The 16,271-nt window shown below is 45.7% G+C and overlaps 1 protein-coding gene across 1 annotated transcript in view; it reads left to right on the top strand.

The window, feature by feature from the left end:
* The window catches only part of LOC121537238 (protein bassoon-like), a 219,993-nt gene that overhangs the window by 108,532 nt on the left and 95,190 nt on the right, over positions 1–16,271 (top strand). Inside the window, exon 3 of the mRNA XM_041844922.2 lies at positions 11,015–12,352. Within this exon, the coding sequence (XP_041700856.2) occupies positions 11,015–12,352 (1,338 nt within the window). The remainder of the gene's footprint in view (positions 1–11,014; positions 12,353–16,271) is intronic.

Below are 16,271 nucleotides of genomic sequence, written 5' to 3'. Positions count from 1 at the left end.
CTGGATTTGCCATTTAAACAGCTGCATCAAGATATCAAAGTGTCACCAACAATAAGGTACAGTGGCTTGCGAAAGTATTCACCCCCCTTGGCATTTTTTCTATTTTGTTGCCTTACAACCTGGAATTAAAATGTGTTTGTATCATTTGATTTACACAACATGCCTACCACTTTGAAGATGCAAAATATGTTTTATCGTGAAACAAACAAGAAATAAGACAAAAAAACAGAAAACTTGAGCGTGCATAACTATTCACCCCCCCCCCAAAGTCAATACTTTGTAGAGCCACCTTTTGCAGCAATTACAGCTGCAAGTCTCTTGGGGTATGTCTCTATAAACTTGGCACATCTAGCCACTGGGATTTTAGCCCATTCTTCAAGGCAAAACTGCTCCAGCTCCTTCAAGTTGGATGGGTTCCGCTGGTGTACAGCAATCTTTAAGTCATACCACAGATTCTCAATTGGATTGAGGTCTGGGCTTTGACTAGGCCATTCAAGACATTTAAATGTTTCTCCTTAAACCACTTGAGTGTTGCTTTAGCAGTATGCTTAGGGTCATTGTCCTGCTGGAAGGTGAACCTCCGTCCCAGTCTCAAATCTCTGGAAGACTGAAACAGGTTTCCCTCAAGAATTTCCCTGTATTTAGCGCCATCCATCATTCCTTAAATTCTGTCCAGTTTCCCAGTCCCTGCCGATGGAAAAACATTCCTACAGCATGATGCGGCAACCACCATGCTTCACTGTGGGGATGGTGTTCTTGGGGTGATGAGAGGTGTTGGGTTTGTGCCAAACATAGCGTTTTCCTTGATGGCCAAAAAGCTCAATTTTAGTCTAATCTGACCAGAGTACCTTCTTTCATATGTTTGGGGAGTCTCCCACATGCCTTTTGGTGAAAACCAAACGTGTTTGCTTATTTTTTTCTTTAAGCAATGGCTTTTTTCTGGCCACTCTTTCGTAAAGCCCAGCTCTGTGGAGTATATGGCTTAAAGTGGTCCTATGGACAGATACTCCAATCTCCGCTGTGGAGCTTTGCAGCTCCTTCAGGGTTATCTTTGGTCTCTTTGTTGCCTCTCTGATTAATGCCCTCCTTGCCTGGTTCGTGAGTTTTGGTGTGCGGCCCTCTCTTGGCAGGTTTGTTGTGGTGCCATATTCTTAAAATGTTTTAATAATGGAGCTCTGTGGGATGTTCAAAGTTTCAGATATTTTTTTATACCCCAACCCTGATCTGTACTTACATTTACATTTTAGTCATTTAGCAGACGCTCTTATACAGAGCGACTTACAGTTAGTGAGTGCACACATAATTTTTTCATACTGGTCCCCCGTGGGAATCGAACCCACAACCCTGGCGTTGCAAACACCATGCTCTACCAACACAGATGAACGTGGTACCTTCAGGCGTTTGGAAATTGCTCCCAAGGATGAACCAAACTTGTGGAGGTCTACAATTTTTTTTCTGAGGTCTTGGCTGATTTCTTTTGATTTTTCCCATGATGTCAAGCAAAGAGGCACTGAGTTTGAAGGTAGGCCTTGAAATACATCCACAGGTACACCTCCAATTGACTCAAATGATGTCAATTAGCCTATCAGAAGCTTCTAAAGCCATGACATCATTTTCTGGAATTTTCCAAGCTGTTTAAAGGCACAGTGAACTTCGTGTATGTAAACTTCTGACCCACTGGAATTGTGATACAGTGAATTATAAGTGAAATAATCTGTCTGTAAACAATTGTTGGAAAAATTACTTGTGTCATGCACAAAGTAGATGTCCTAACCGACTTGCCAAAACTATAGTTTGTTAACAAGAAATGTGTGGAGTGGTTGAAAAACAAGTTTTAATGACTCCAACCTAAGTGTATGTAAACTTCCGACTTCAACTGTATACTGAGATCATGTGACAGATCTTGTGACACTTAGATTGCACACAGGTGGACTTTATTTAACTAATTATGTGATTATTTAACTAATTAAGGTAATTGGTTGCACCAGATCTTATTTAGGGGCTTCATAGCAAAGGGGGTGAACACATATGCACACACCACTTTTCTGTTATTTATTTTTTAGATTTTTATTTATTTTTTATTTCACTTCACCAATTTGGACTGTTTTGTGTATGTCCATTACACGAAATCCAAATAAAAATCTATTTAAATTACAGGTTGTAATGCAACAAAATAGGAAAAATGCCAAGGGGGATAACTACTTTTGCAAGGCACTGTAAACAGTTGGCCTATAGCAAATGCTATAGATCAAGGGGTATATCATTTATTGCGATGACTGGAATTCTGATAGACTTTGGTTTTTTATGTAAAGATATCATTTAATTGTATTATTATATGTTGTAGAAAGAGATGGGTTAGAAGAAGCCTACATAACCACCCCATAAAGTCAAATGTAACATCAATATATGGCCAGCTATGTAACCTTTAACATAGATTTATCCTGCAATAGATGTTGTTCAATTGTGTCATACATTTTTGTCTTCTTCTAATGCCTCTTAAGGGGAAAGTAATCTAAAAGTAACTGAATGTATTCAGATTACGTTACTGAGTTTGGGTAATCCAAAAGTTACGCTACTGATTACAATTTTGGACAGGTAACTAGTAACTGTAACGGATTACATTTATTAAGTAACCTACCCAACCCTGTTAGCTGACTATATACAGCTAAACACTGCAACTATTTCCATGAGACAGCGCGCAATCATTCGAGCTCCACCGCTGATGTGCTCGCCTGTACCAACCAAGTTATCATGACATGACAGGATTTGCTAATCTGTTAGCTATTCTCCAAGTTTCACAGCATCAAACATTGACAACACCAAACATATATCTGCTGTTTACTTATTTCACTCACCTCGATATCATCGTGCAAGGACGTGTGCAAATCCGTATCTCATCCGTATCACCAACCAACATAGATAAAGCTTCTTTCACAGTGAAAAGTCATGTCTGCTTCGGCGCTGTCATTTTGAGTAATGAAGTTTAAAAAACGTTCAAAGTTAAATGACAGCATACCCTGTTTCTGGTTGATGACAACAGCCATGTGAATACGACAACAGGTTGTTAGCAAGTTAATTTTGCGATATTGACACAGATCATTGTTAGAAAAACAAGGCAGTTTGTGGCTGCTATAGTAATTTAAAGAAAAGCCATTGACGGCCGCTATGGGTTTTAAAGGGTTTTAAATGTACTAGTGAAACATAGCCTATAAATAATTAGCAGGCAACGTGCCTTGGTTTGAGGGCAGCGCTGGTTAACTGTCCTGTTGCGTAACAATCCCATTTTGGAACAGTGAGTGCATCCTGACATCATGTTAGAGATATTTGGAACTCACACATGAAAGGGTTAATAAAGAAAATCTGATGAAAAAGCTACTGAAGTTCTTTCAACACATCGCCTGCACTACTCGCTCATCAACAATTCTTGACCATTGATACTCCACCTTCTGGGACGGCTACAAGGCCCTCCCCCACCCTCCCTTTGGCAAATCAGATCACGCCTCTATTCTGCTCTTCCCTTCCTATAGGCAGAAACAAACAGGAAGTACTCGTGGTAAGGACTGTTCAACGTTGGTCTGACCAATCGGAATCTATGCTTCAAGATTGTTTTGATCATGTGGACTGGGATATGTTCCGGGTTGCCTCTGAGAATAACATTGATGTAAATCAAATCAAATCAAATTGTGTTTGTCAGATGCGCCGAATACAACAGGTGTAGACCTTACAGTGAAATGCTTAATTACAAGCCCTTAGTCAGTATACACTGACTCGGTGACTGAGTTCATCAGGAAGTGCATAGAGGATGTTGTTCCCACTGTGACGATTAGAACTTATCCAAACCAAAAACCGTGGATAGATGGCAGCATTCGCGCAAAACTGAAAGCGCAAACCACTGCATTTAAGCACGGCAAGGTGACTGGGAACATGGACGAGTACAAACAGTCCAGCAATGCCCTCCGTAAGGCAATCAAACAGGCAAAACATCAGTACAGAGTCGCAATTCAACGGCTCAGACACAAGACATATGTGGCAGGGACTCCAGACAATCACGGATTATAAAGGGAAAACCAGCCACGTCGAGGACACCAACACCTTGCTCCTGGACAAGCTAAATACCTTCTTAGCCCACTTAGAGGAAAACATAGTGCCGCCAACGCAGGCCACTGCCACTCACAAGCACTGTGAGCTCTCGTTCTCTGTGGCCACCGCGAGTAAGACATTTAAGCGTGTTAACCCTTGCAAGGCTGCCTAGCTGCATCCTCAGAGCATTGCAGACCAGCTGGCTGGAGTGTTTACGAACATATTCAATCTCTCCCTATCCCAGTCTGTTGTCCCCACTTGCTTCAAGATGTCCACCATTGTTCCTGTACCCAAGAAAGTGAAGATAACAGAACTAAATGACTATTACCCCATAGAACTCACGTCTGTCATCATGAAGTGCTTAGAGAGGATCATATCACCTCCACCTTACCCAACACCTTAGATCCACTACAATTTGCATGCCGCCCCGGCAATTTGTATACCGCCCCAGCAAATCCACGGATGACGCCATCACACTGCACACTTCCCTATCCCATCTGGACAAGAGGAATACTTATATAAGAATGCTGTTCATCGACTACAGCTCAGCCTTCAACACCATAGTGCCCTCCAAGCTCATCACTAAGCTCGGGGGACTGGGTCTAAACCCTGCCCTGTGCAACTGTGTCCTGGACTTCCTGATGGGCCGACCACAGGTGATGAAGGTAGGCAACAACACCTCCGCTACACTGATCCTCAACACGGGGGCTCCATAAAGGTGCATGCTCAGCCACCTCCTGTTCACCGATGACTGCGTGGCCACGCACGTCTCCAACTCAATCATTAAGTTTGCAGATGACACAACAACGATAAGACAGCCTACAGGGAGGAGGTGAGGGCCCTGGTGGAGTGGTGGCAGGAAAATAACCTCAACGTCAACAAAATGAAGGAGCTGATTGTGGACTTCAGGACACAGCAGAGGGAGCACGCCCCCATCCACATCGATGGGGCCACAGTGGAGAGGATGAAAAGCTTCAAGTTCCTCTGCGTGCACATCACTGACAATCTGAAATGGCCCATCCACACAGACAGTGTGGTGAAGAAGGTGCAACAGTGCCTCTTCAACATCAGGAGGCTGAAGAAATTTGGCTTGGCCCCTAACACCCTCACAAACTTCTACAATTGCACCATTGAGAGCATCCTGTCGGGCTGTATCACCGCCTGGTACGGCAACTGCACCGTCTGCAACTGCAAGGCCCCCCAGAGGGTGGTGCAGTCAGCCCAACGCATCACATGGGGTACACTGCCCACCATGACATCTAAGGCACCTGGTGTCACAGTAAGGCCACGAAGATCATCAAGGACCTCAGCCAACCGAGCCATGACCTGTTCACCCCGCTACCATCTAGAAGGTGGAGACAGCACAGGTGCATCAAAGCTGGGACCGAAAGACTGAAAAACAGCTTCTATCTCCAGGCCATCAGACTGTTAAACAGTCACCACTAGCAGGCCTCCTCCCAGTACCTTTCCCTGGCCTTTAGTCACTGTTACTAGCCGGCTACCACCCAGTAGTCAACCCTGTACCTTAGAGCCTTAGTCATTGAACACGGGTCACTTTAATAATGTTTACATACTGTTTTACCCACTTCATATGTATATACTGTATTCTAGTCAAGGCTCATCCTATATAACTACTGCTGAATACACCTTTTCTATTCATATACTGTCCATAATGTCTATACACACCATCATTTACATATATTTATATTCTGGACACTTCTAATATACTTTCTTTAAATTTTTGGGATTTGCGTGTAACAACATTGTTGTCATCTATCACCCACCAGGTGCCCTTGGAGAGTTCCTCAATGAGCTTGACACCTTGATAAGCTAATTTCCTGACCATGGCTCACCGCTCTTTGTACTTGGCAACTTCAACCTCCCGACATCTGCCTACGATTCATTTCTTTCCAACTCTCTCTTTCCCCTCCTTGCCTCTTTTGACCTCACCTTTTCCCAATCCCCTCCAAATCAAAAGGCAGGGCATACATTTGACCTCATCTTTACTAGAGGCTGTTCACCTACTAATCTCACTGCAACCCCCCTCCAGGTCTCTGATCACTACTTTGTTTCCTTTTCTGTCTCCCTTTCCTCCAACGCTACCAACTGAGCCCCTACCCAGATGGTAATGCGCTGTCGCAATCTTCGTTCTCTCTCTCCCACTACTCTCTCTTCTTCTATCCTATTATCTCTCCCTAATGCTAAATCCTTCTCCCTCCTGTCTCCTGATTCTGCCTCTTCGACCCTACTCTCCTCCATTTCTGCATCATATTATTCACACTGTTCCCTTTCCTCCCGGCTGGCTCGGCCCTCCACTCCTGCTCCGTGGCTGACTGACTCATTGCGAGCTTACAGAACAGGGCTGCGGGCAGCTGAGCAAAAATGGAGTAAAGCTAAACTTCCGGAGGACCTATTATCCTTTCCCTCCCTCCTCTCTACCTTATCTTCCTCTGTATCCAGTGCTAATGCAACTTTCTATCACTCTACATTTCAAGTGTCTGCTTCTAATCCTAGGACACTATTTTCCACCTTCTCCTCCCTCTTTAATTATCCACCCCTCCCCCACCCTCCTCCCTCTCTGTGGACAACTTTGTCAACCACTTTGAAAAGAAGGTTGACGACATCCACCCCTCAGCCTATTGAGTCCACTGGTCCTACTCACACAGAACTACCCTACGCCTTGACTTCTTTCTCCCCTCTCTCTCCAGACAAAATCCTGCGATTAGTGAGGACTGGCCGCCTGACAAGCTGCTTGCTCAACCTCATCCCCTCCTCCCTCATCCCCTCCTCCCTTCTCCAGACCATCTCTGGAGATCTTCTCCCATTCCTCACTTCCCTCACCAACTCATCCCTGACTACTGACATCAAAATGGCCCGAGTCGCTCCCCTCCTCAAGAAACCAACACCTGACTCATCTTACGTAAAGAAATATAGACCTTTATCCCTTCTTTCTTTTCTTTCCAAAACACTTGAGCGCGCTATCTCTGATCAACTCTCTTGTTATCTCTCTCAGAATGCTCTTCTTGACCCTAACCAATTCAGGCTTCAAGACGGGTCATTCAACTTAGACTGCTCGTCTCTGTGTCATGCAGGCTCCACGCACTGCCAAAGCTGACTATCTCTCCTCTGTTCTCATCCTCCTAGATCTATCCACTGCCTTCAACACCATGAACCATCAGATCCTCCTCTCCACCCTCTCTAGGCTGGGCGTCTCAGGCTCTGCACACTCTTGGATCTGTGTCTGCACCACATACTCTCACTACTGATGTCCCGCAGGGCTCGGTTCAAGGCCCTCTCCTCTTCTCTCTATACACCAAGTCACTCGGCTCCGTCATATCCTCACATGGTCTCTCCTATCATTGCTATGCGGATGACACTCAACTACTTTTACCCCTTCTGACACCCAGGTGGGGACAAACATCTCTGCGTGCCTGGCAGATATCTCAGCTTGGATGTCAGTCCACCACCTCAAGCTCAACCTCGACAAGACAGAGCTGCTCTTCCTCCCGGGGAAGGCCAAACCGCTCAAAGACCTCTCTATCACAGTTGACAACTCCAAACTGTCGCCCTTCCAGAGTGCAAAGAACCTTGGCGTGACTAGGGCTGTTGCGGTGACTGTATTACCGCCACACTGGCAGTCATGAGTTATGATCGCAGTAAAATTCCATGTGACCGTTGAGTCACGGTAATCTCCTGTTAGGCACTCTGGACATGCTTTGGTTGTACCCAACTTGCTATAGACCATCAGGTCCTAATGGCCTGGTACTCAGAGCTCTATTGTCCCTCTAACCACTCTGACATCAATTCAAATGCAATCAAAAATCACATCAAACACTTATCATTAAAACAGTATCATGCATTAAAAGTTCAATAGCAGGTTGTAACTGAGTGTAGAACGTGGTCATTGTGGATGTAGTTTCAAAGCCTAACACAATGAAATGGGCAGCTTTCTAAGGTGATGATTAATTAAATATATGCATATTAGAGCTTATGCATACACATAGGCTTCTGAGCCCAAAAAATGTATTGTGCCGTTATACAATACATAGCCTATTGCATATTACGCATGGCAGAAAAACATAAAACAAAACTGATTTAAGATGTCTTTGGTACATCATTGGTCTAGACTATACTCCCAAATTGTTTTTGGAGGGGACTAATCGCCTTTGAGTGTGGACTGTATTATTATGCATACTGAATGGTTACCTTATGCTATGCTCCAAAATGTATATCCATGAGTCTGGGAGAGAACGTATAGCCAATTGGTTAATTGATTGTGCAGGGCGATTTTGAATAGACTAGTAATAGGGAATTTTATTTCCTGAACCACCATTTGCACTTGACTGACCACTTTCTAGCTCTGACTTTGCTGATAGCTACTTCATTGAGGAAAAGGGTACTTACTATGCCTGTGATATGTGGTAGTCCCATTTTCATAATTAAACAGTATATCTCAACACCATCTCCTCCTCTCTCTCCTTTATTCCTTTCTCAAGCACACAGAGGGGCTGTCAACAGTTTAGTGAAATATGTTTTGTTGCGAAAACATGTTACTATCGATGTTGCCAAACAGATTTTACTTGGTTTCCCAAATTAAGCACTTTTGTAGCTGCAGGAACATGGTTGGGGAGCCCATGGCATACAGAGTTTGGGTGGAAAATCACCTGTCGCGCTGCGAGAGCATGCTCCTCTAACAGTGGTTGATGCATGGAGTGAAATAAGTGTTCTTATATTTATTTCTCAGATGCTCATATTAAGCACATGCTCAGCAATAAAACCGAAATAGCCTACCAGGCATCATTGAAAAACGGATTAGCGGGAAAGCTCAAGGCCCCATTCGCTATTGGAGTGCATGCAGATAACATGCCTTTTCCCTGCCCCTGTTCCTGCCCATTTGATAATGGACCATTCTAAATTCTAATTTTACATATTAGTAAAGACAATATTAAATTGAGAATAGTCTGATGGGTGAAAATATGATCACTTGATGAGAGAACACATGTGCAGCCTGAGCAAGGAACAAAGCACAAGCTTTTTTTGTTACTTTCTCAAACCATCAATAGCCTATAGTCACACCATGCAGCCCATATATGTTTTGATTTCTAAGACATTGTAAGGTTTGTATTATTCACAACTAAAGTTGCCAAATAACTCTAAATCTAGCATATATGACCTGTTTCAAGTGATCACTTTTACGCTCAGCATAGCCACTTCATATGTGCACTCACTCCAGAATGGGAAAAATATCCTTTCTATTTTATATTCTTCTTACTTTAAAATCATATCACATTAAATAATGGCATAGGACTTATAAGCATATTTTGTCAGCTAAATGAACAAGCCTACAGCCTATGGCATGGAGCATAGCCAGATAACTCATATTCTGTTCTTCTGAAATACATTTTCTTTCAATCATAATTTTTCTTTAAAACTGACTAAAATAAATAATGGATTTATTGTGATGGTGTATATTCAATTGATTTATTATACTATTTTATATGTAGATGTTGCAAAGGTGCGAATCAGCGGCTTGTATGCAGCTTGTACATGTGGAGGCCTGGAGATACTAAACGTATTTAGGTTAATTAACGGTCAATTACCGTGAGACTGGCAGTCTTTTGCATGACAATAACCGGCTGACAAAATGTAATGACCGCGACAGCCTTAGGCGTGACCCTGGATAACACCCTGTCGTTCTCTGCAAACATCAAAGCAGTGACTCGCTCCTGCAGGTTCATGTGCTACAACATCGGTAGAGTATGACCCTACCTCACACAGGAAGCGGCGCAGCTCCTAATCCAGGCACTTGTCATCTCCCGTCTGGACTACTGCAACTCGCTGTTGGCTGGTCTCCCCGCTTGTGCCATCAAACCCCTGCAACTTATCCAGAATGCTGCAGCCCACCTGGTTTTCAACCTTCCCAAGTTCTCCCATCTCACCTCGCTCCTCCGCACACCCCACTGGCTTCTAGTCGAAGTTTGCATCCACTACAAGACCCTGGTGCTTGCCTACGGAGCAGCAAGGGGAACTGCCCCTCCTTACCTTCAGGTTATGCTCAAACCCTACACCCCAACCCGAGCACTCCGTTCTGCCACCTCTGCTCTCTTGGCCCTCCCACCCCTACGGGAGGGCAGCTCCCTCTCAGCCCAGTCCAAGCTCTTCTCTCTCACCTGGCACCTTAATGGTGGAACCATCTTCCCCCTGAAGCTAGGACAGCAGCCCTGCCCAGCAGAGTCCCCGCACCTGAAACTCTACCTCTTCAAAGATTATCTTAAATAACCCCCTCCTCACCTCTACCCCCACCAAAAAAACTTTCCTGAACCAACATTTGCACTTGACTCCCCCCTTTCTAGCTCTGACTTTGCTGATAGCTACTTCATTGAGGAAAAGGGTACTTACTATGCCTGTGATATGTGGTTGTCCCACCTAACTATCTTAAGGTGAATGAACTAACTGTAAGTCGCTCTGGATAAGAGTGTCTGATAAATGACTAAAATGTAAAAAAAGGTAAACATAATGATGGGGCAGTGGAGGCTGGTTTAGCCAACTTGGAGAGCCGCTTCTCTCCAGCTGGAGATGGAGTGGGAAAGCATACTTGGACACAGGGGAGGATATCCCTGGATCTGGAAGAGGAGGAGGAGGAGGAGGAGGAGCTGTGAGCTCATTATCTCTAGATCCTGCGGTGAATCTACTGGCAGGCTGCGGTTATTTACTCTGCAATCAGTCTGTACTGCAGTTAATTTTTTGGTTGAATTACTACTAGATATTACTCAATTGTATAGGTACTTTCTTCAATCCCATAAGTCAAAACTACAGTAGACATTGACCAAATGCTTCAAACACTTGATATGTTTAAAAAGATCAAAGAGGAGTACATGAATTAATGTACTTGTTGTGCTGTTAACATGTTTTTTCTCTTCTTTGTGTTTCCCAGGTCCAGGAGTGGCTCTGTCTCAACTGCCAGATGCAGAGGGCGTTGGGCATTGACATGACCACCCCACGATCCAAGAGCCAGCAGCAGATCCACTCTCCATCCCATCAAGCCAAACCCTTAGTCCAGCCATCACCTGTTCATCAGGCAGCCCAGCTAAAATCCCTTCCCCAGGCCCAGGTACGGCCCCCACTTCAGTCTTTACCCCACTCCCAACCCCAGGCCCAACCCTATGGTCAAACTCAGCCCCAGGCCCAGCCCTACGGTCAATCCCAGCCCCAGTCCTTTGGCCAAACTCAGCCCCAGCCCTATGGTCAATCCCTGCCTCAGCAACAGCCCTACAGCCAAACTCAGCCCCAACCCTATGGTCAATCCCAGCCCTATGGCCAGTCCCAGCAACAGCTCTATGGTCAATCCCAGCCCCAACAACAGCCCTACGGCCAAAGCCAGCCCCAGCGACAGCCCTTTGGTCAAACCCAGCCTCAAACCAACCCCCAGGCTCAGCATCAGCCACAGCCCTCCCCTGGCCTACAGAGACACCCTGTCGCCGGCTCAGCCTCACTGCCCGGGTCTTCGACAAGCTCTCCCCAGCACATCCCATATGGCCAGAGAGGGTCTGGAGGTCCCGGCCAGCCCCGGATACCCCACCCTGGGGCAGTCCCCCTGGTGGGCATGGCCAAGGCTCCCTCCCAGCCAGACCTGGGCCGAGGTTCCCCGATGCACCAGGGTGGCCGCCAGGCTGCCAGCGCTGGCTCCTCCCCCGCCCATCGGCCCTCCGCCCCCCAGGGACAGCCTCCCCAGGACGGCCTGACCAAACTGTTTGGCTTTGGGGCGTCGCTCCTCAACCAGGCGGCCAGCACCCTGGCATCTGTTGACCCCCTCTCAGGGCCACCGTCCTCCCAGCCCTCCCCTGCCAGGGGTGGACCTGCCAATAAACAACAAGGACCTCCTGGTGCCAAACCTTTCCAGACAGTTGGCCCGCATGCACCCCAAATGGGTGGACCCCATGCACCCCAAATGAGTGGACCCCATGCGCCCCAAATGGGTGGCCCCCATGCACCAACTCAGAAAGGGCCCCAACAGCAGCAGTCGCCTGCGCATCATCACAAGGGTCCACAGCAGCAGCAAGGGTCTCCCCTCAAACAGCAGCAGCAGCCGATGGCCAGACAGGAGCCTGTTCCCAAGCCTGTGGAGCCTGAGAAGCCCAAAGTCAACTGCCCCCTGTGTAAGACGGAGCTCAACATCGGCAGCACAGCCGAGCCACCCAACTACAGCTCCTGCACCCAGTGCCACACCCAAGTGTGCAACCTGTGCGGATTCAACCCCGCGCCTCACCTGGAGGTAAGCAAGACGTTCCCTTTCCACATACTCTACCTCCTCTCTCACCCTTTTTTCTCTTTGTCTCTTTTTCTATCTGTTTCTATTCCCCCCTCTCTCTCTCTCCCTCACTCTGTTGAGCTCTCCCTACCTGTCAGTCACGTTTCTCTCTTCCAAGTCTATCAAATTTGTATTGTGTCCCTTTCAGGAAATGTGTCTTGCATCTCATCTCAAACTCAACAGCACAGCATCACCACATATAGTGGTGTGATCTCAGGATAATATCCTCCTCCCTTTCTCTCTCTCTTTCTCTCGCAGTTTCTCTCTCTCTCTCTCTCTCTCTCTCCCTCTCTCTCTCTCTCTCTCTCTCTCTCTCTCTCTCTCTCTCTCTCTCTCTCTCTCTCTCTCTCTCTCTCTCTCTCTCTCTCCCCCATTACGTTGTGAGTAGTGTGGCTCACCAACACATTTCCTCATTTTCCTAAATACATTAGTGAATCGTCCATAAACGGATGTTAGATGAGATGTTGACCAAATTGATGAGGATAAGAAACTGGATTAGTTGATATTCTCTCCCTCTCTGCAGAAAGCCAGGTCAGAAGTCCTCCTAAATGGGGGTTGAGGAGTCTGGGAAAAGGGTTGAGTAAATCACCATTGTGCATATTTGCAGGTTGCCAATTACAGACTGGGAGATGGGAGATGTATTTCTCTCCAGCCTCTATGATTCAGGGAGGCTCAGGCTTTCATCTGTGTGTGTGACCAGAATGTAGAGTGCTGCCGTTGCAGTGTACCAATCACTGGGTGTTTTTAATCCTCCCCACTGACTCAAAGCCTAGCAGAAGGGACGTAGGAGAAACCATAAAGCAGCATTTAGATCCCTGGGTTTGAATTCAGACAAACTACTGGGTGTGTCTTGGGTGATGGATAGCTTTGTGAAGTATGGGGGTCGGGGAAGACTTGTGAGATGTTATTAGCTGTCTATTCTCAGGTTGTCTATCTGAAACCTGATCATATGTGACCGACCGCCTTAATTCGGTCTTAAGTAGAAACATTTGAAATTGTGTTTTTTACATTGGATAAAAGCAGAGATACTGAGCTACAAAATGGTATATCATACACTGCATTTAAGGAAACAATGGGAAAGTTATTCTGCTTTGAAAGTTGATAAACTTGTAATCTCACTTTTGAGAAAATGGCCTTTGAATGTTTTGGTACCTAGTGAAGAGCTCTTTGTCTACACCCATTCAGCATTGTTCACACCCTCTTAAGCTTTAGCCCCAACCATCTCATTTTGTTCTCGGAGCGTTCAGAGCACACACTTGACGCTCTGGCTGATGAGTAGGGTTGATCCGAGCGTTCTGACCTCACAACCGCAGTCAAGCACTCAAGCTAACTGGCTAACATTGGCTAGCTTGCTATTTACTTTCAGACACAAAATTGGAATTATGGTTCATTGTTTACCTCTGGTAACATGAAAACAGCCTAACCAGCTCTGCTGGCAACAATTTAATTATGCTTTTTTGCCGACATTTACTGACACCGGCCATATTCAACGGGTGTTGTGCGTTCGTAAATTCATCAGTTATTCTGCGCTCTGGCATACTCAGACTGAATATACGAACGCAACCGAAATGGTTACGGTACTTGCATGTAGCTAGCTAGCTATACAGCTATATCACATTGTTTATCACAATTTCATCCTAAGTGTTACCTTGAAATAACTTCATAGTTTGAGTACACAATAGGATTTGTACTCTGAACATATACTGAACAAAAATATAAACGCAACATGTAAAGTGTTTGTCCCATGTTTCATGAGCTGAAATAAAAGATTCCAGAAATTTTCCATAAGCACATAAAGCATATTTCTCTCAAATTTTGTGCACCAATTTGTTTACATATCTGTTAGTGAGCATTTCTCCTTTGCCGAGATAATCCATCCACCTAACAGGTGTGGCATATCAAGAAGCTGATTAAACAGCATGATCATTACACAGGTGCACCTTGTGCTGGGGACAATAAAAGGCCACTCTAAAATGTGCAGTTTTGTCACACAACACAATCCCACAGATGTATCAAGTTTCAAGTGAGCATGTAATTGGTATGCTGACTGCAGGAATGTCTACCAGAGCTGTTGCCAGAGAATTGAATGTTAATTTCTCTACCAATAAGCCTCCAATGTCGTTTTAGAGAATTTGGCAGTACGTCCAATCGGCCTCACAACCGCAGACCACGTGTAACCACGCCAGCTCAGGACCTCCACATCCGGCATCTTCACCTGCGGGATCGTCTGAGACCAGCCACCCGGACAGCTGATGAAACTGTGGGTTGGCACAACCAAAGAATCTCTGCACAATCTGTCCAACCGTCTCAGGGAAGCTCATCTGTGTGCTCATCATCCTCACCAGGGTTTTGACCTGACTACAGTTCGGCGTTGTAACTGACTTCAGTGGGCAAATGCTCACCTTCAATGGCCACTGGCATGCTGGAGAAGTGTGCTGTTCATGGATTAATCCTGCTTTCAACTGTACTGGGCAAATGGCAGACGTGTGTGCGAGCGGTTTACTGATGTCAACATTGTGAACAGAGTGCCCCATGGTGGCAGTGGGGTTATGGTATGGGCAGGCATAAGCTACGGACAATGAACACAATTGCAATTTGAATGCACAGAGATACCGTGATGAGATCCTGATGCCCATTGTCATATCATTCATCCGCCACCATCACCTCATGTTTCAGCATGATAATGCATGGCCCCATGTCACAAGGATCTGTCCACAATTCCTGGAAGCTGAAAATGTCCCAGTTTTTCCATGGCTTGCATACTCACCAGAAATGTCACCCATTGAGCATTTTTGGGATGCTCTGGATCAGTTCCCGCCAATGTCCAGCAACTTCTCACAGCCATTGAAGAGGAGTGGGACAACATTCCACAGGACACAATCAACAGCCTGACCAACTCTATGCAAAGGAAATGGTGGTAACACCAGATATTGACGGGTTTTCTGATCCACACCCCTACTTTTTTTTAAAGGTATCTTTGACCAACAGATGCATATCTGTATTACATTACCAGTCATGTGAAATCCATAGATTAGTGCCTAATGAATCTATATCAATTGACTGATTTCCTTATATGAACTGTAACGCAGTAAAATCTTAGAAATTGTTGCATGTTGCGTTTGATATTGTTGTTCAGTGTAGATCATGAAATCATTGCTCCTTTCATTTTTTTACATTTACATTCTAGTCATTTAGCAGACGCTCTTATCCAGAGCGACTCACAGTTGTGAGCGCATCCATTTTTCATACTTTTCCGTACTGGATCCCTGTGGGAATCGAACCCACCAACTGAGCCACACGGGACCCACCCAACAGTAAGTTTTGCAGATCATAGAGTAAGCGTTGTGCTTCCCAAAGGTCTATGGGAATTATTGTACAGTACAATGGGTCGATGCCAGAGCCAGTATTGTACTGTATGTTCATCCCTCCAGCCTAAAGACAATGGCAGGGCTATAAATAGACCCCAGAGTACAGCCTGAGTGATTGAGTGGGGGATTCATTGGATCAAGTGATTTACACCGAGAGGAATCCCAGCCCATTCAAACTGTTAGAGCCACACAGAAGGAAAGGGGCTGCGGCGGTTTGATGAATATCGGCTCAATTTAGCCTTCAAATAAAGGAGGCCAGGAAGCTTTTAAGAGGAGTGGGCCACTGCAGGAGCTTCGGTAGGCTGGCTTTCAGAAGAAGAGTGGCCTGCGGCTCCTCAGTACGCCTGAAACGGATGGAGAGACAGGCTGAGGAGGAGACTCTGAAAGGAGCACGCTATAGCTGAGTCACGTGGCATGGCGAGTCCAAAGGGAGAGCTGCTTTAGAGGGATACAGATAAAGAGGGAGAGAGAGAGGGGGAGAAAGAAGGGGAGGGAGAGAGGGTAGTGGAATGGAT

The sequence above is a fragment of the Coregonus clupeaformis genome, chromosome 24 (genome assembly GCF_020615455.1).
Source record: "Coregonus clupeaformis isolate EN_2021a chromosome 24, ASM2061545v1, whole genome shotgun sequence".
Classification (NCBI taxonomy): domain Eukaryota; kingdom Metazoa; phylum Chordata; class Actinopteri; order Salmoniformes; family Salmonidae; genus Coregonus; species Coregonus clupeaformis.
This window is presented reverse-complemented; position numbering and strand designations above follow the sequence as displayed.